General features: G+C 36.1%; 1 protein-coding gene across 3 annotated transcripts in view; it reads right to left on the bottom strand.

Annotated features, from left to right (window-relative positions):
- Positions 1–21,535, bottom strand: part of SASH1 (SAM and SH3 domain containing 1) — a 407,307-nt gene that overhangs the window by 158,111 nt on the left and 227,661 nt on the right. For all 3 annotated transcript variants that reach the window (XM_069069719.1, XM_069069720.1, XM_069069718.1), the window contains exon 2: positions 7,070–7,198. In XM_069069719.1, coding sequence (XP_068925820.1) covers positions 7,070–7,198 — 129 coding nt within the window. The remainder of the gene's footprint in view (positions 1–7,069; positions 7,199–21,535) is intronic.

Genomic DNA, 21,535 nt, shown 5'->3' on the forward strand with positions numbered 1-21,535 from the left:
AAAGAAGGAAGGAAGGAAGGAAGGAAGGAAGGAAGGAAGGAAGGAAGGAAGGAAGGAAGGAAGGAAGGAAGGAAGGAAGGAAGGAAGGAAGGAAGAAAGGAAGGAAGGAAAGAAGGAAGGAAAGGAGGGAGGGAGGGAGGGAGGGAGGAGAGAGAAAAGAGGCAAGGGGAGGGGAAGAGAGGGGAGAACGAAGAAGGGAGAGGAAAGAGTGGAAAGAGAGAGGAGGAAGCTATTTTCAGTGACTTTCTAGTAACATCTCACAAGGCAAAATTCGGCTTGAACCATTCCAAATAGAACAATAAAATATCAATTTTTTTTCTTGTAAATTGAGTTCAGTTGAAAGAGAATATCCTGTAATAGCTTTTTAATGTCATTAATAAAACAATACTTTAAAGAAAGAGACTAAGGTAAAATGAGTTTCTCACATAATGTTCAAATGGACTACACCAAATGTTCCATTGCCAAAATTCTATTTCAGTCATGTAATGGAGCTTTTCCTCAAAGGCCATGTCAATGAAGTGCAAGCCCTGACAGGTCCTTCCAAGATGGAAAGCCTCCAATACAAGCCCAGTAACAGATCACCATCTAAGTATCAGGCAGCCCATATAAGTTTGGAAGGACTAATTACCACAAAATAGACCACCAAAAGAGATTTTGTTTTTGGTCCATGGCTACTCAGAATCCAAAGATGTGGGAAGATTATGTTCTGCATTCGTGAACAAAACACACTGATAAAATCTTAGATCTTTCTGAGGCAATACTCAAGGTTATTATAGAACTTGAAATGTACCCAAAATGACTTAGAGTTACTTGAAATCAGTCTTGTACAGTACTGTGAATTAATCTTCCCAATGCACTACTCAAATCCCATCAGGCTCCTATTAACAATATTCAATGGTTCTTTATTGCCCATTGAATCAAATCAAAACTCCTTAACTTAGCATTGAAAGCTTTCCACAGTATGGTCCCAGCCTACCTTTCCAGTTTTATCTTACACTGATCTCCTTTGAATACCCTCATGTTTCAGACAAATTGGATGATTCACATTGGCAGAGCATATCCCATGATTTCTCACCTCCATGTCCTTTCCTCCACCAGCTTGGCTTATTGAAATCTGTTGTTGTTCAATCATGTCCAACTCTTTGTGGCCCCATTTGGGGTTTTCTTGGCAAACATACTAGAGTGGTGTGCCTTTTCCTTCTCCAGATCATTTTATGGATGAGGAAACTGAGGTAAATGGGGTTAAGTGACTTGCCCAGGGTCACACAACTAGTAAGTGTCTGGGGCCAGATTTGAACTCAGTAAGATGAGTCTTCCTGATTCCAGGCCTGGCACTCTATCCTCTGCACTACGTAGCTGCCTGTTGAAATCATACCACTCATCAAAATCCAGTTCATACATGTACCTTCCTTCATCTCCTCACCAAAAATGATTCCTCCCTCCTCTGAAGTCTCATGCTTTTCATTTACCTCTTGTCCACTTAGCAAGCTCTAGGACATTCTCCATTTCTTTTCATCCTTTCTAGACTGTAAGCTCCTTGAAGAAAGAGACAGACTGATTCTTCTTTGCATCCCTCCCTACTCCCACAAACCAGCGCCTAATCCATAGTAGGTATTCGGTACATGTCTACTGAATGAATGAAACTTCAGTGACCTCAGCGCTATACTGTTATTCTACATATGCTGTCTAGTGAGGCTTTGCATTCCTTTTTTAAACATATTACCTAGCTAAATGTTCTTTCCTACCTTTAGAGCCCCTAAAGAACAACCAAGTGTCCATCTTGACTGGGAATCCGTCCGTTTTAGACATGTAAATGAGTTAGTTCAGAATCAAACTGCAGCAGTGATTTGGCTCATGAGAGGCATGTTAGAGGAGCACAGCTTGTGGCCTCTGGGCTGTACGTCACTGCCACGATTCTCAACCACCAGCCATACACATTTGTTTCTGCCAGACACCAAACCAATTCCACGTCAAAGGTACAGAGGAAGAAGAAAATAGTAACAAGAGGCCACCTTTTGGGAGTCCCTTTTCTGGCCAGTGCCACTTTGACAGATGCCACATTTAATATCACCAGAGATGGGTCCATTATGGACTTGGAAAACTGCTACCATTTCTGATTGCGGTTTTTCCCAGCCAAAAAAACACATGGCACATGGAGATGAGCCAAATGTTGAGGAACATGGGGGACTCCCTTGCTGTTCACAGATACTAATGCCTTAATCCTCAGCCCAGGCAAAGGCCTAGCTCCAAATTCAAAAAGGCTTTAGAGTCCATTTGGGGACTAAATAAAAATCTTTGCCATCACTATAATTCCAAAAAAAGAATGCATCTTTATGTTGTTAAATATATTATTTTTACCCATCTGTACCTACAGTTGCCACCATGTAAAATATCTGGCTTTGAAGCCATTGGTTCCAATATTTTATCCCTGTCTGGGTCAGAGAAACTAGACCAGAATAGCACTAAGTTGGTCCAACCAATCCAGAAAGTTAATTACTGAGAAAAATGTGTGACGTACTTATCAAAATTTTTCCCCCAAATAATTAAATGAATGTAATTTGTATGCTGGATAGCAATGGTAAAAGTGCCATTTATTTTTCTATAGCTAATATGCAACTGGGTCTTAATGACAACACTTTGATTTATTTGAAACTAGGCACTAGCATTCTACATATAATTTCACACTAAGTTCAACTAGCATCTGAGAAATTTAACCAACGATAGCTTTGTCCGTGTCATGAATGAGAGTTCTGAAAAGGGAAATTCTAAAGCCCCTTTACTATATTAGACCCATGAGATTTAACTCTCCAAGTCTCGGGTTCCTCATCTGTAAAATACGGGTGGACAAGGTCAAGCTAGATAGATGGCCTCTAAGGTTCCTTCTAGCCCTAAATCTATAATGCTATGAATGCTCTTTGTTTATGAAATGCTTTGGGTTCTTAAGAAGTGCATGGGCAATTGGGGTATGGAGAGAGGCTATGTAAAATAGAACCAGATAAAGGCTCCCCCAAATCCCTTCTTCCCTTTTTAGAACTAGTAAAAGACCATTTTTTTGGTCTGAAGTCTTTGGACTAATCTAACAGACAAACTCTATCATTCTCTATAAATATGAGATAATTAGATTTAGGTAATTCAGGTAATGATAAGTCAGACTAAATGAACTAAAAGTTTTTTTTTATTACATTATACACACACACATATGTACATATATGCTTATACGTTAATAGAAGGTAGCAAGCTACTGAGCAGCAGGAAAGAAGAATCCTTGAAGCAAGTGGTTAAAGAAGAATGGAGTGATTTGTAGGAAAATGTTACTCTAAGTGTGTGCCAAAATTTAAATAACTATTATTCTATTTGATGAGATAAACTATTTGCTAAACTTTTATCTTATCCAGAGTTCTCTAATTTTGTTTTTATCATATTGTGAAATATTCCTTATTCAAGAATCCAAGCAGAAAAATTTTAGATGTCAAATAATCATAAATTAATCTTTAAAAATTTCTGTCATGGCATATGCCTATAATACAAAATACAGTATTAATTTTTCCTTCTTCAAGAGATACAAAGAATCATAATTTTTGCCTTCATTTGTATTTCCAAGAAGTCTGATATAACCTGTGCTAGCGAGCTTCTGGGTACTCAAAAGTAGGCATTTTCTGCCTCTCTAAATAATAGCAGTGCTGAGATCCAATTCTGGTTGCAGTCCAGTGGTTCTGTTATCAAGTGAGTGGGTAGCCTTGGAAACCTCACTAATTGCCTTGGATCGCTGTCTTCTGATCCATCAAACAAAAGAGTTGTAACTCCCAGGTATAACCTGAGTAATTGATAACCACAAAGAATGCTTCTGATAAACTCCTAGAGTCCTCATTGTTCAGAATGACATATGAAGCTGAAAGAGCAAACTGGAAGGTGGTTACGGAGATGAGAGACCTCCCCTTTGTCTTGGCAAACTCAGCCAGACTGACTGGATTGCACAAAATAGAGACTTAGCTCCAAGATGCCAGTTTGACTGAGTTGCTTTCCTAACTAAGAGTGTAGTTGGGAGGATGAACAGTTGAATCACATGTCTGGCTCAAATTAGCTCCCATCAATTTAACCCACCACCAAGTTCTTGCACCTTTGATGTGAACTAATTAAGCTCATGTGGTTTTTTTCCCCAGACTGTCTTTTACAGCTCTGGAACAGAGCACACCAAATTAGGCCCATCTGTCAAAATGGAACTGAGATCCTTCCCATCATAAGGCATGCTTCGTTACCCTGAACAGAAGCTGCCTTCTAAAATTCCCTAACATTGTGGAGAAGAGTGCATTATCCTCAACTGTTATCTGGACAAGTAATTATATAATTTTAGGAATGGTATTTCAATGTTACATAAAAAAGACAAGGCTGCTCCATTCACGGATCCATAACAAAAGTTTCTCTGCCCTGGGGGCATGTTCAATGAAGCCTCCAGATAATCTTTTAAGTTCAAATCAACAACATTATAGATTTCCTTTTGATACAGTACTTAAGTTGTTATACAGTTCTAAGCTGGTCAAAAGAAGAAATATTTTCTCATTAAAAATGCCCCAATAGGAAGCACTACGCAATTTAACCAAGCATAGGAGTCTTTTGCCACAAGAGGTTACATTCTTAAAAGGGAGAAAGGACCCCCATCATTCACACATGCTACAAAACAAAGTCAGTAGGAAAGAAATCCCCTGGGGCAGTAGCTGCTCTGGTGCTATGGGGTCATGCTCCAAAGACACATATTTTATCTCCCACTAGATACTTCTAAGGATAAAAAGCTTATTCTATTAAAATATGACTACCCAGGTAGCTATTGAAGCTATGAATGAAAGGAATAAGAATTAATTTATAACTGACAACCCTAAAATAACATTACTCCAGATTGATGAAAACTTCATTCAACTATACTTAAAGTCTAATATTTTATTAGAAAAATTAACCAGCTGACATTTTAGAAAAGAATTTTTAGCACTTAATAATATAACTGTAATCTAAAGACATGTAAAGTAGTGTAAATAGGTAAAAAAAAGATTAATGTAAATGTAAAAAATAATTATTAGAAAATGGCAGCATTTTCATAAAATTAAATTTTGTAAAACACTTTATACACATTACCTCAATTGGTCTTAGCACAACTCCACAATGTAAGTGCCACTATGATTTAATTTTACTTCCAAGGACATTGAGACTCAGAAAGATTCCATTATTTGCCTATAATCACACAGCTCGTACCAGAGGTAAGATTCAAACTCAGATTTTCCCTGAACCCAAGTCTAGCCGCAACTTAAAACATGTTTATTGACTGACTTCTTGATTCTATTATACAATAGGCCCTCTCTATGAAGACAAAGAAGCAATCAACTCAATATCCTGACAACCTGGTTTTACCGAATTATCTTTTCGCTATCTCTTCTAGGGTAGAGAAGGAAGAATCTTCCTTCCTGGCAAAAAGGTGGGGATCAAATGTTGGGAACATGGCTAAACAAAGTTAATTTTGTTTTTGCATAATTGTTTTTCTTCAACATGAGAAAGACTTTACTACGGACTGGAAATGACTAATATAGAGTCAAAAAATACAATACAATGTATTTTTTTTTTTACTTAAAGGAAGAAAGTAATAAAATAAATTAAAAGATGACTGGGGGGGAATCAGAGTTTAGTGAACTTGACTATTACTCTTATTTAGATATTTGCTTATAGAAGCTTTACAGAAATGCTAGTACATATATAGAAAGTTATATAAAAATTCAATATTCACACAGAGAATTCCAAATATTCCAACATTAGTTATATGACTTGACATTAAAATTATGGAAAGAGCCCTGAACTTGATTCCTGGGACCTGGTTCAAATCTAGCTCTGCTTCTTCCTACCTGTGTTTCCTTGCATAAGTCACCTGACCTCCTCAGATCTCAGTTTCTTCATCTATAAAATCATAGGATTGGAGATGTTTAAAGTCCTTTCCAGTTTTAAATACTCTGATTCCAAACTTTCCATTCTAAAGTGTGACACTTTTGGAGAGTATAAATGAGAAATCTCTGGTTTATAGTGCTAATAGAATTGTTAATATCTTGAAGAAAATTAGCTCAGGAGGCATGAACTGATTTCCACTCCCTGTAATTTGTTCAATTTATGTCCCTACAAAACCTGAGTTGATCGTTTAAAATTTAATTAAAAATACAAGCTCCTTAAGTGGGGGCCTAGTAGGTGAACTGTTCCAGGTAAAATTTTGACAGTAAAGGACTATCAAACAGGGATTATTTGAGCTAGAAAAGGAATCCACTATGATGGAAAATAAGAAAGTAGTTGTACTGTGCATACCCTTTGATCCAGCAATACCACTAGTAAATCTGTATCCCAATGAGAAAGGGGAAAGGACCTACATGTACAAAAATATTCATAGTAGCTCTATTTGTGGTTGCAAAGAATTGGAAACTAAGGGAATGCCCATCAGCTGTGGAATGGCTTAACAAGTTGTAGTATATGTATGTAACAATACTTTTGTGCTATGAGAAATGATGAGCAGGTGGACTTCAGAAAAACCTGGAAAGACTTACATAAACTGATGCTCACTAGAGCAAGAAGAACCCAGAGAACACTGTGCACAGTAACAGCCACATTGTGGGATGATCAACTATGATACACTTAGCTCTTCTCAGCAATACAATGATCCTAGGCAATTGCAAAAGACTTGTGATGGAAAATGCTAACTACTTCCAGAGAAAGAACTGATGGAGTCTGAATGCAAATCGAAGCATACTATTTTTACTTTTTTTTGGTTATGTTTTGTGGGGCTTTTCCCCCTTTTGTTCTGTTTCTTCTTTAATAACTAAAATGGAAAACCATTTTTACATGATTGCACATGAATAACCTATACTTGATTGCTTTCCATCTTGAAGAGAGAGGGGAAGGAGGGAAGAAGAAAAATTTGGAATTCAAAATCTTATAATAACATGAATGTTGAAAATTGTCTTTACATGTAATTGGAAAAAAATTAAATACCATTAAATTAACAACAACAACAACAACAACAACAATTTAGTTGGACCACATCACTCACCAAATCAAGGTCTTGAGAAACTCTTCGTTTCCGCAGCTCTTCCATTCTTTCACATACGTCAGTGAAACAGGTATTATAATAATCTGCATATTGTTGGGCCAGATCATCGATGTTTCCCAATGAACCATCCTGGAGGCAAAGGAGGGAGAGAGCACAAAGAAACAAAGGAGTTCATTCCTAATAATAACAGCAACAGAAATAGCTGCCACTTCTTTATCACTTAACAGTTCACCAAATAAACCCTTAAGTTCATTATCTCATCTGAGCTTTCCAATAGCTCTGTGAAACAGGAAACGAAAATAGCATTTCCATCAAGGAACCTAGCACAATAATAAGATGCCAAGTGATTTTCCCAAAGACTATATAGCTACTAAATTGCAGAACTAAGATGCACGTCAAAGGGTACTGGTTCCAAGTTCAGAGTTCTTACCAAAATCCAGCTGGCTGCTACATTAGAGAAGTTCATATAATCTGTAATCAATTTGAAAACCCTAAAATTCATTTCCTCTACCTTCTCAGTACACAGATCTAGAAATATGAAGATCCAAGTAGTCAATAGCAGGCTACTCTAAGAGCATTCATTCATTAAATGAATCTCACTGAATTAAAATTTATGGATACCGTACATATTGATTTAAAAAGTTTATTGTACAATGCTTCCTTCATAAAAAGGGGGCACATGTATTGTAAGGAGCCTAAGGATCAACATCATCAATAATGTTAGAATCAATTACTTAAGTCTAAATCTCTGTCTCATGACATTTTGTGTACCATCCTATGGATTCCTTGGAGGATAATAATGGTTGACAATTATGCAAAGAAAACTCTACTTGACAAAGGTATGGGTTGGTGAGGAACCTGCGGCCTTGAGGCCACAAATGGCCTTCTAGGTCCTCAAGTGTGACCCTTTGACTGAATCCAAACTTCACAGAACAAATCCCCTTAATAAAAGGGTTTGTTCTGTAAAACTTGGACTCAGTCAAAAGGTTGCACCCAAGGACCTAGATCTCTTGTGGCCTTGAGTCCTCAGGTTCCCCACCACTGTGGGGAACCCTGTCACCTATAGATTCTATGAAAGTTAAGGAGGGTAACAAAGACAGGAGGATTTCGCCCCAGACAATAGATGGGGAGGTCAGGACATAAGGCTCTGCTACACATTCACATCCAATTTGCAGTGGGCCAATGGCTGAGGTACCTCCTAGCAGACTGTCTGTCTCCACCTCTTTTCCATCACTCAGCACTAAACTGAGAAGTATTAAAGCCTGGACTTCATCTTCTGTCAATCTTTTCTCAGACATTATATGAGCCTCTGGTTATGACTGTCTTCTGCCTCTGGCCCTTTCCAGTTTAATACCCAGGACACTTGTCTCTGCATAAGCTCATTGCATAATGAATACTTGTGTAATTTAATTGAATTGCATGCCCAAACTGAATTTGAACAACAATTTCTCTGTTACTTTCTCCCTCCTTCCCCTCCCTTCTTGGGACAGAAGGCACAGCCAAGTTCCTCACTAAACCCTGGCCCAAGGCCAGATGGGGCATTACAGTATTTAAGAAATTTTTAATTTCATGTGTGCAGAAACATATACTGAAAAAGGATATCTATATGGATGCTACAAATGTATGTGAATTAAACCAATACACTCTAGGAGGTACTACAGGAAGAATTCTTAAGCAAACAAAGGATCTATAGGATCTTAAAATATAAAATAGACCATTTTTTAAAGTATAAAATTTTAAAGCTTCTTCAAGAGAAAAATCAATACAACTAGAATAAGACAACCTGCTAATGGGGGGAGAAGGGAGAGTCATTGCAGCAAATATCTTTGATAAAAGATTGATTTTCAAGATTTATGAGGACTACTGATGTCAATAAAAGATCAAATAACAATAACAGCTAACATTCATAAGGCAATTTAAAGTTTGCAAATCACTTTATATAAGTTATCTCATTTGACCTTTACAACAATCCTGTGAGGTAGCTACTATTATTATCCCAATTTTATAAATAGGCTTAAGGGACTTGTCCAGGGATCACTAACTAATAAGTGTCTGAGGTAGTATTTGAACTCAGGTCTTCCTGACTACAAATCTGCTACACTAGCTGTCTATCTGCCTACATATCATGTACATGCATGCATGTATAACATATATGAACATATATGTACACACATATACATACATGGAGAAGGGACATTGCCCCCAACAGATAAATGTTAATAAAGAAATAGCTTTCAAAAGAAATGCAAACTAACCACAAGTATATTAGAAACTGGTAGCTAGATAGCAGAATGGATAGAATGCTGGCACTGGAGTCAAAAAGACTCAGGTTCAAATTTTAGCTCAGATACTTACTAGCTGCATGACCCTAAGCAAGTCACTTAATTTGCCTCAGTTTCCACATCTGTTAAATGAGTATCTTTGCCAAGAAAAACCCAAAAGGTATTACGAAGAATTGGGTACAACTGAAAATGACTGAATAATCCTGTAATTATTATTATTATTACTATCATTATTACTGTTATCCTGTGACTGAATAATAACAACAAATCACTAAGGTAGTCAAAGAGTGACAAGTCACATAAATCCAAAAACACTTATAGCAAATTTTTTTGAAGTTTCCAGAATTAAAATGGGTGCCTATCAATTAGGGAAAAGTTGAACAAATGATGGTATGTAAGTATAATATTTTACTATACCATAAGATATAACAAATATAAAGAACATTGGAGACTTTCAATGCCAAGACGGTAGAGTGAAGAAGGAATCCTTTGAAGGCCTCCCAAATTTCCCTTCAAACAACTAGAAAACTGCCTCTGAATTGATCTGAGAGCAGCTTATCAGCACAGTAGGAAAGGTCTGCCTCAATGGGGTGGGAAGGGAGTGAGGTCCAAGAGCAGCAGCAGCTAGCCTCAAGCAGGGTCCCTGCAACAAGGCTCTAAGCCTGGGGAAATTCTCCAGTGAGGCTCCACCCTCCTGCAAACCAGCAAGTCTGTGCAGCACCACAGGGCCCTACCCCAGCAACTCCACCCCAAGCACAAACCACCAGCCTGGCCTTGACACCATTGCGGTAGGGAAGCTCCACTCTAGAGGTTGGCTAACAGCAAGACACCTCCCCTAAGGCCTACCATCAGAGACCCTCTTTCCACAGTAACCCAGAAGCAAGCCCCACCCTTGGAGCAGGCCAGCAGCTGAATCCCACCCCCAGAGGAGGTCAAAATGGAGGCCCTATCCCCCAGTACAAGCCAGAAGGGAAGCATGCCCCCCAGAGAAAGCAAGCAGCTAAGCCCTGAAGTCCAGTGAAAGGTAGCAGTACAACCCAGAACCCCAACAAAAAAGCTTGGGGCAGTGCGGAACCAGAGCCCAACACTTAGATAAAAACACATTACCCAAAAACGGCAGGAAAAAATGAGGAAACAAAAAAAAGTACTTAACTATAGAAAGCTACTATAGTGAAAGGGAGGATCAAAGCATAAACTTAGAAGAGGACAATAATATCAAAATGACATGTGATGCCTCAAAGAAAAATGTAATTTGATCTTAGGTCTAAAAAGAATTCTTGGAAGAGTTTAAAAAGGATTTTGAAAAGCAAATGAGAGAAGTAGAAGAAAAAATTTGGAAAAAAATTAGAGAAGAGAATCAAGAAAAAGTAGTCAATAGCATGGGAAGAGATATACAAAATTTTACTGAGGAAAATAACTGCTTAAAAAATAGTGTTGGGGGGCGGCCAGGTAGCACAGCGAGTAAGAGCACCGGCTCCAGTTTTGGGACGACCTGGGGATCAAATCTGCGTTCAGATACTCAGCACCACACCCAGAAATAACTGGCCATGTAACCTTAAGCAAGTTACTTAACCCAGATTGCTTTAAAAAATTAAAAAAAAAGTGTTGGTCAAACGAAAAAGGAAGTACGGAAGTTCGTTGAAGAAAATAACTCCTTAAAAATTAGAATTGAATGAGTGGAAACTAATGACTCTATGGAACATCAAGATATGATCAATCAAAATTTTAAAAGTAAAAAAAATAGAAGTAACTTTGAAACTTCTCTTTGGAAAAATAACTGACCTAGAAAATAGATCCAAGAAAGGTAATATAAGAATTACTGGACTACCTAAAAGCCATGATAAAAATAGAAGAAAAAAAAGCCTGAACAACATCTTTCAAGAAATTATCAAAGGGGGCAGAGTCAAGATGGCGGAGTAGAAACAGGACTTCTCCTGGGCTCCGGCTCTCACCACCTCCAATTCATGTAAAAGGTGACTCTGAACAAACTAGAGCTATAGAACCCACAAAATGACACAGAGAAGTTAACCTCCCACTGAGGACAGCCTGGCAGGCTGGCAGGGAGCAGCCAGCACAGCACTCTGGGCACTGGCCCAGTCCCACTCAAGCTGGAGGTCTTAGTCCTAGGGTGGCCTGTCCATCCGCTGGCTGGAGGGACTTCAGATCACCAGCAGCTGTGGTGGCTTCCAGAATTATCAACCCATAGATGCTAAGGACAAAGTGAGAAATCAGTGCAGTGTGGACTTGGGGATCTGGTAGTTTGGGAGTGTGTTGGCCTTTATACCCTGGAGAGAGCAGTGGCTGAGGTGCTGTGGCTGTGCAACCACAGCCACACATAGCAGCTTCAGCTCCTGGCCTGCAGACTGTAGGGGGACCAAGTGACCAATCTGAGGGGAAATCACTCTTCCTTTAACCTGCTTGGATCTGGATTGCTGTCTAGGATGGAGGTCCTGGGGTGTGTGACCAGCTTGTCAGAGCATGTGGAGACCTCAGAGAGGGCACCCATATAATACCTTCAGCAGCTGAGTAAACCCCAGGGATTGGGACAAAACTTTCCTGTCTTCTAGCAGAGTTCTACTGTGGCAAAAAGCCCAAAAGTCAAGTAATTGACTGGCAACATGAGTAAATGAGGGAAGAAAAGCAAACAGAGGAATCCAACATTAGACTCCTATTTTGGGGACAAAAAGGATCAAAGCATTGAACAGAACTACTGCACCAAAAGCTTTCAAGAAAAATACGAGCTGGTTACAGGCCATAGAGAAGCTTAAGAAGGATTTTGAAAACCAAATAAGAGAAGTGGAGGAAAAATTGAGAAGAGAAATGAGAATGATGCAAGAAAATAATGAAATGAGAGTCAATAACCTGACTGAAAAAAAAAACCTTAAAAAATAGAGTAATTCAAATGGCAAAAGAGGCTCAAAAAGCCAATGAGCAGAAGAATGCCTTAAAAAGCCAAATTTGTCAGATGGAAAAAGAATCTCAAAAGCTCACTGAAGAGAATAATTCCTTCAGAATTAGATTGGAGCAAATGGAAGCTAGTGACTTTATGAGAAATCAAGATACTATTAAACAAATCCAAACAAATGAAAAAATAGAAGGCAATGTGAAATATCTCACTGGGAAAACCACTAAAGTAGAAAATAGATCCAGGAGAGATAATTTAAAAATTACTGGACTACCTGAAAGCCATAATCAAAAAAGAACCTAGAAATCATCCCTCAAGAAATTCTCAAGAAAATTGCCCTGATTTTTTTTTAGAACTAGAGGACAAAATAGAGGTTGAAAGAATCCACCAATCACCTCCTGAAAAAGATCCCAAAAAGAAAATTCCTAGGAATATTATAGCCAGGTTCCCAAATTCCCAGATCAAGGAGAAAATATTACAAGCAGCCAGGAAAAAAACAATTTGAATATTGTGGAAACCCAATCAGGATAACACAGGATTTGGCAGCTTCTACACTGAGGGATCAAAGAGCTTTGAATATGATATTCTGGAGGGCAAAGGAGCTGGGATTAAAACCAAGAATCACCTACCCAGCAAAACTGAGTATCATGTTTCAGGGGAAAATATGGTCATTTAGTGGAATACAGTACTTTCAAGCATTCTTGATAAAAAAACAAAAATTGAATAGAAAATTTGACATTCAGATAAAAGAAGCATGAAAAGGTAAACAGGGAAAAGAAATCATAGGGAACTTACCAAAGTTGAACTATGTACGTTCCTACATGGGAAAATAATAATTATAGCTTATGAAACTTTTCTCAGCATGAGAATAATTGAAGGGGATAGAAATGTGTGTGTGTGTGTATACACATATAAGTATATATGACTATATAGGAGGTATATGGGCATATGAATACATATGTGAATGTGTATATATGTGTGTGTGTGTGTGTGTGTGTGCGCGCACAGGTATACATAGATAGAGGGCACAGGACCAGTTTAATGGGAAGGGATGATACTTAAAAGGTCAAATTAAGAGATGAGAGAGGAATATAATGAGAGGAGATAGGGAGAGACAAATTGGGGTAAATTATGTCATATAGAAGAGGTAAGGGAAAATGGTTACAATGGAGGGGAAGAACAGGAAGTCAAAAGGGAATGGGTCAACTTTATTCTCATTGCATTTGGCTTAGGGAGGGAATGACATACACACTAAATAGGGTATCTCCCTACAGGAGAGTAGGGGGGAAGGGGATGAGAGGGGGGATGATGGAAGGGAGGGCAGGCTGGGGGGGGTAGGGAAGTTGGAAGCACCCACTTTTGAAAACAGGATCAGAGTAGAAAATAGAAGTGGGAGGTAGGATAGGAGGGAGGTAAATATGGCCAGTCTTTTACAATATATATACTATGGAAATGTTTTGCATAGCTACACATGTAAAACCTATACTGAATTGCTTATCTTCCAAGTAAGGGTAGGTGACAAGGGAGGAAGGGAATAAATCTGGAATTCAAAGTTTTAAAATCAAATGTTTAAAAATACATATACATATATATGTATATATATACTATTATTAATATTATTTTACATGTAAATGGGAAATAAGATATACAGTCATTGGGGCATAGAAATCCACTGTGCCCTACTGGAAAGTTGGAGGGGGTATGGGAGAGAGCAGATTGGAGAAGGGGATATCCAGTGGGATCACTATTTTGGGGTGGTAGGTAGGGGAAAAATGGGGAGAAAATTTGTAACTCAAAATCTTGCAGAAATGAATGATGTAAACTAGAAGTTAATAAACCATTTGATAAAATTAAAAAAAAATAAATTATCAAAGAAAACTGTCCTGATATATTAGAGCCAGAAGGTAAAAGAGAAATTGAAAGAATTCACCAATCACTGCCTGAAAGAAATCTCCAAATGAGGATTCCCAGGAACATCCTAGTCAAATTCCAGATCAAGGAAAAAGTACTGCAAATAGCCCCAAAGAAACAATTTAAATGTTGTGAAGTTACAGTTAGGATTACACAGGATTTGGGAGCTTCCACCTTAAAGAATCAAAAGATTTCGAATATGAAATACTAGAATGCAAGGGAGTCAGCAAAAATTGAATATAATCTTTCAGGGGAAAAAATAGACATTTAATGAAATGGAAGACTTTAAACCATTTCTAATTAAAAGACCAGAGTGAAATAAAAAATTTGACCTCCAAATACAAGATTCAAGGGAAATATAAAAAAGTAAAAAAGCATCAAGAAAGAGAAAAATAAGAAATTCAATAAGGTTAAACTGCTTCTATTTCTATATGGCAAGGTAACATTTATAATTCAACAACTTTATTACTATAAGGGGAATTAGGAGTACATATAGATAGAGGGTATGGACATAAGGTGACTTTTATGGGATGATACCTAAAAAAAAACAAACAAAACAAAGGGGTGAAAAAGATAACTGCACTGGAAGAGGGGGAATTTTGAATAGGGGTAAATTATCCCATATAAAAGAGGCATGAAAGAGCTATTCTAATGGAAGGGAAGATAGGGGAAGGAGGTGACAGGCAAAGCTAAAACCAATGGTGGGGAACCGGAAGCCTTGAGGCCACATGTGGCCTTCTAGGTCACTGGGTACAATCCTTTGAGTCCAAGTTTTACAGAACAAATCCTTTTATTAAGGGAATGTTTAACGTGAGGTTTGGATTCAGTCAAAGGGCCACATATGATTTTGAGACTGCAGGTTCTCCACCCCTGGCTTAAACCTTAGTATCATAAATATTGGCTCAAAGAGGGAACAACATACACAATTGGATACAGAAATCTATCTTACCCTATAATGAAGTAAAAAGGGAAAGGAACATTAGAAGGGGGAGCAGACCAATAAAAGGGAGGGTATATTGGGGATGATCAGTGATCAGAAGTAAAACACTTGTGAGGAAGGAAAGGATGAGGGGAAAGAGAAAGTGGGGTAAATAAGCAAAAAATACCATGGAGGGAAATACACAGTTATCATAACTATAAATGTGAATGGGATGAACTCACCCATAAAACATAATTGGATAGCAGAAGGAATTAAAAACCAAAATCCTATAATATGTTGCTTAAAAGGAACATATCTGAAACAGAGAGATATACACAGGGTAAGGGGCAGAAGCAGAATCTATTATGCTTCAGTTGAAGCTAATAAAGCAGGGGTAGCAATCATTTCAGACAAAGCAAAAATAGAACTAATTAAAGAGATAAAGAGGGAAACTATATCTTGATGAAAGGTACCATAGAGACAATGAAGTCATGTCAATACTAAACATATGTGTACAAAATGATGTAGCATCTAAAATTTTGAAGAAGTTGAATGTTACAGGAGGAAATAGATTATAAAACTATACTAGTAGGGGATCTAAACTTTCCCCTCTCAGAACTAGATAAATCTAACCACAAAATAAACAAGAAATTAAGGAAGTGAATAAAATTCTGGAAAAGTTATATGTGACAGATCTCTGGAGAAAACTGAATGGGAATAGAAAGGAATAAACCTTTTTCTCAGCAGTACATGGCACTTAAAAAGTGACTGTGTATTAGAACAAAAACCTCACAACCAAATGCAGAAAAGAAGAAACAGTAAACATATTTGTTTCAGATCACAAAACAATAAAAATTACATTCAATAATAGACAACGGAAAGAAATTAAAATTAATTGGAAATGAAATATTCTGATCCTAAAAAAAAGTGGGTAAAAGAACAAATGATAGAAACAATAATTTAATTAGAGAAAATGACAAGACAACAATTTATGGGATGCAGCCAAAGGGCTACTTAGAGGAAAATTTATATCTGTAATCGCTTACATTGATAAAATAGTGGAAAAGCAGATCAATGAATTGAGGATGAAACAAACAAACAAAAAACTAGAAAAGGAACAGATAAAAAATCCCCAATTAAACAATGAAATTAGAAATCCTGAAAATCAAAAGAGAGATTAATAAAACTGAAAGAAAACCATTGAACTAATAAATAAAACTAGAAGCTGGTTTTATACGGGGAAAAACAATAAAATAGATGAACCATTGGTTAATTTGAAATAAAAAAAGAAAAGAAAAAAACCAAATTACTAGTATCAAGAATGAAAGAGGTAAAGTCAACATGAATGAAGAAATTATGACAACTGTTAGGAGCTATTTTGCCCAATTATATGCCAATAAATTTGACAATCTAAATTAAATAGATGAATATTTACAAAAAAATATAAATTACCCAGACTAACAGAAGAATGAAAATACTTAACTCAATCTTTGAAAAAAGAAATCGAACAAGCCATCAGTGAGCTTCCTAAGAAAAAATCCCCAGATGGATCCACAAGCAAATTCTACCAAACATTCAAAGAATAATTAATACCAATGGCATATAAATTATTTGGAAAAATAGGTGAAGTCCTACTAGAAAGAGCCAAATCAGAGAAAGAAAATTATAGACCAGTTTTCCTAATGAATATTGATACAAAAACTTTAAATAAAATACTAGCAAAGAGAATAGAGCAATATATCACAAGGATCACACACCATAACCTGGTAGGATATAAACCAGGAATGCAAGGCTGCTTCAATATTAGGAAAACTATCAGCATAGCTGACCATATCAATAACAAATTCAATAGACATCATATGATTATCTCAATAGAAGCAGAAAAAACCTTTGACAAAATACAGCACCCATTCCTATTAAAAACACTAGAGAGCAGTGGAACAAATGGAGTTTTGTGATAAAATATATCTTAAAATGATAAGTAATATTTATCTAAAACCATCAGCAAGCATTATCTGTAATGGAGATAAGTTAGAAGCATTCCCAATACAATGTGAAGCAAGGATGTCCATCATCACCTCTACTACTTAGTATTAGAAATTGCATAGTAATAGAAATGTTAGTTATAGCAATACAAAAAAAAGAAATTAAAGAAATTAGAATAGACAATGAGGAAACAATATTATCACTCTTTGCAGATGATAGGATATCATACTTAGAAAATCCTAGAGAATCAACTAAAAAACTACTTGAAATTATTAACAACTAAAGGATACAAAATAAATACACATAAATCATAAGTATTTCTATATTTTACCAATAAAGTCCAGCAGCAGGAGATAGAAAGAGAAATTCCATTTAAAATAACTATAGATAATATAGAATACCTTGGAGTTTACCTACCAAGACAAGCCAAGGAACTACATGAATATAATTATAAAATACTTATCATACAAATAAAACCAGAGGTAAACAATTGGAAAAATATTAATTGCTCATAGGTAGGCCAAGACAAATATAATAAAAATGACAATTCTACGTAAATTAATCTATTAATTCAGTTCCATACCAATCAAACTATAAAAAAAATTATAGAGCAAGAAAAATAATAACAAGATTCATCTGAAAGAACAAAAGCTCAAGGATATTAAGGGAATCAATGAGAAAAGAAGGTGGTCTAGCCGTAACAAGATCTCAGTGTGTATTGTAAAGCAGTAATTATTGAAACAATCTGGTAGTGGCTAAGAAATAGAGTGGTGGATTAGTAGAATAGATTAAACATAAATTACATTATAGTAAATGACCAGAGGAATCTATTATATGATAACCCCCCAAGTCCAAGCTTTTGGAACAAAAATTCAATATCTGACAAAAACTACTGGGAAAACTGGAAAACAGTAGGGCAGAAACTATATATAGACCAACATCTCACACAATATAGTAAGATAAAGTCAAAATGCGTACATGGTTTACACATAAAGGTTGATGCCATAAGCAAATTAAGAAAACATGAAACAATTTATCTGTCAGATTTATGAATAAGTGAAGAATTTAGAATCAAAGAAGATAAAAAGAGCATTACAAAATAAAAAGTAGAACATTTTGATTACATAAAATTAAACATTTTTGCACAAACTAAACCAATACAATCAAAATTATAAGGAAAGCAAAAAACAGGAAAGAAACTTTACAAGTATCTCTGAGAAAGGTCTCATTTGTCAAATATAAAAAGAATTGAATCAAATTTATAAAAATTGATAAATGGTCAAAGGATATGAACAGGTAGTTTTCAAATAAAGAAATCAAAACTATCTATAGTCATATGAAAAAATGCTCAGATCACCACTGATCAAAGAAATGCAAATTAAAACAACTCCAAGGTACCACCTCACATCTATCAGAGTAGCTAATACGACAAAAAAAGGAAAATGTTGGATATGGGAAAACTGGGACACTAATGCACTCACTGTTGGTGAGATTGTGAACTGATCCAACCATTCAGGAGAACAATTTACAATTATGCCCCAAAAGCTTTAAAACTGCATCCCTTTGATCTAACAATACCATTGCTAGGTCCATGTCCCAAAGACAACCAAAAAAGATTGTAAAAGGACCTATTCATATAAAAATATTTATAGCAGCTCTTTTTGTGGTGGCAAAGAATTAGAAATCAAAGGGATGCCCATTAGTTGAGGAATGGCTAAACAAGCTGTGGTATGTTATTGTAATGGAATATTATTGTGCTGTAAGAAATGACAAACAATGATTTCATAAAAACTTGGAAAGACTTACATAGTGATCTGAACAAAACCAGGAGAACACTGTACCCAGTAACAGCAATGTTGTTCAATGAAGAACAATGAATATCTTAGCTATTCTCAGCAATACAATGATCTAAGACAATCCCAAAGACTAATGGATAAAGCATACTATCCACCTCAAGAGAAAAAAATTATATTGATTGCATACAAACTGAAGCATGCTATTTTCACTTTCTTTCTTTTTCTTTTATTAGTCTTCTTGTACAAAATGACTAATATGGAAATCTTTTACATAATTGCACATGTATAATCTATATCTGATTGCTTTCCATCTCAGGGAGGGGGAAAGGGAAGGATGGAGGAAGGAAGGGAGAGAATTTGGAACTTAAAACTTTAAATAAAAATGTTTAAAATATTTAAAAAAAAAAAAGAATTCTAGGAAACTTGGGAGTATTTCTAAGGACTGATGCTAGTTGAAGAGAGTATATCCAGGAGAACAAGTTATACAATGACCACAATAATGTAAACTAAAATAACAAGAAAAAATATTACATATAGGAAGCCAATAAAACTATATAAGCCCAAGAGCTGTAACCTAATGGATAAATATTTAAAGGATACGATCAGTTCTCAAAATAACTGCAAATGATTAACAAAGGATAGATTATTCCAAATCACCAATTATATGAAAAAGGCAAATCAAAACTATTCTGAATTTTTATCTCACATACAACAAACTGGCATGTTCAGTCACTTCTGGAAGGACTAAACAATTTCACATTAAGAAATTATTGGAGGGCGGCTAGGTGAATAGAGCCCCGGCCCTAGAATCAGGAGTACCTGAGTTCAAATCCGGCCTCAGACACTTAACACAAAAACTACCCTTGTGAACTTGGGCAAGTCACTTAACCTCAATTGCCTTCCAAAAAGAAAAAAAAAAATTATTAGTAGAACTATGAATTGGTCCAATTATTGTGTGTAGTATTTGAATTTAACTAAGAAGGTGACTATGATATCCTTACCTTTTGACTTAGAAATTCCACTAGTAGTTATATACCACAAGGAGGTTAAGACAAATAGAAAAGATAGCAAAATATTCAGAAGCAACTTTTTTTTCTGAGGTAGTAGAGAACTGAAGAATGAGAGCTTCCATTGATTACGGGATAGGAAAAGAAACTGTGATATAAGAATGTAATGAAAGATAAGAAATAATGTATATGGGAAAATACAGAAATGAGTGAGAACATGTTTATGCACTAATATGAGGATCAACAGCAAAACCTAACACTGTACAAGTGTAATGACCAAGTTTGTTTCTGAAGTAAATAAGGAAATTTACCTCTGTTCCTTCTTTGCAGAACTGAGGGACTCTGGGGTCTGCAAAGCTACAGAAATTATCAGGACTGGGAGATGGGTTAGTTTTACTATACTGCTGTATAACTGGGAAATAACAGGACATTTTAAAAAGGGAGCATCAATAAAACTTTCATTTTGAAATATTAAACAAAAGTCAATTTAATCATTCTTTTCAGTATAGTTTAATACATAAATATGTTGAAGCTAGTATTCTACAAATATCTGACTTTTTTAGCATAAAGGTCAATATAATTCCTTAATCGAAGGGTTCCTGACCTTTTCTTGAGTCATGGACCCATTTAGCAATGTAGTAATGCCTATAAATCTCTCCTCAGAATCTGTTTAAATGTATGAAATAAAACACATAGGATTATAAAGAAAAACAATTACCCTGAAATACAATTATATATATTTTTAAAGTTTATAAATACCATAAAGAACTGCTTTATGGTCCCTAGTTTCCTCTTTTGTAAAATGGGGTTGTGCTTGGTGACCTTCTATGTCAATCCCTCCTAGCTTTGAAATTTATCATCCTAGGGGCAGCAAGGTGATACAGTGAATAGAGCACTGGCCCTGAAGTCAGGAAGACCTGGGTTCAAATGCGGCCTCAGACACTTAACATACTTACTAGCCATGTGACTCTGGGCAAAGCCCTCCAAAAAAAAAATTATCATCCTACGAACATTATGTTGGAAGGATGGTGAACATTTGATGTAAAGCAAATGGAGAGCTATCCCATACCCAACTCAATGTAAAGAGTTTAAGTTACCAAGTCAGTCAGGAAAGATACAAATATAATTTTAAAATGTTATTCCCATAGTTAGGTCAGGGTATTTAGGAATTTTCATGGAACATTAGCTAGCTTTTCAGAATACTTATGTTAGATATGATCCTGTGGTATAACAAGTATATAGCATGTCTAATATTCACAATGGATTCTTAGTTGCAAATGGCAGTTTTCACTAGCTGACCTTTAAAAAGATAGCCATTATACTCCTCAAGGACTGTAGTCAGTAGGTATTGGAAAGTACAAGTATTTAATGAAATATAAATAAAAACTAGCCCCAGTCTTCTATATTTCTCTTTTTGTAAATAATCAAGGAATAGAAGATACCAAACAAGAATGGAAAAATCTTTCCCTATATTCACTAGTTTTCCCTTTAGAAACAGTCAGCATTTTAAAAGGAGAAGGAACTTTAGAAATCAGCTAACTCTACCACTTCTTAATGACTAACAATTACATATATGCAAAAAATGAAAACTTACAAATTTTAGATCATGAACTTCAAGAGAGAAGACCCAAAGTTTCTCAGGTCTGTAATTCATTGAAAG

The sequence above is a fragment of the Petaurus breviceps genome, unplaced genomic scaffold (genome assembly GCF_028583685.1).
Source record: "Petaurus breviceps papuanus isolate PSGF00001 unplaced genomic scaffold, PetGlider_PUasm1.0 90784, whole genome shotgun sequence".
Taxonomy (NCBI): domain Eukaryota; kingdom Metazoa; phylum Chordata; class Mammalia; order Diprotodontia; family Petauridae; genus Petaurus; species Petaurus breviceps.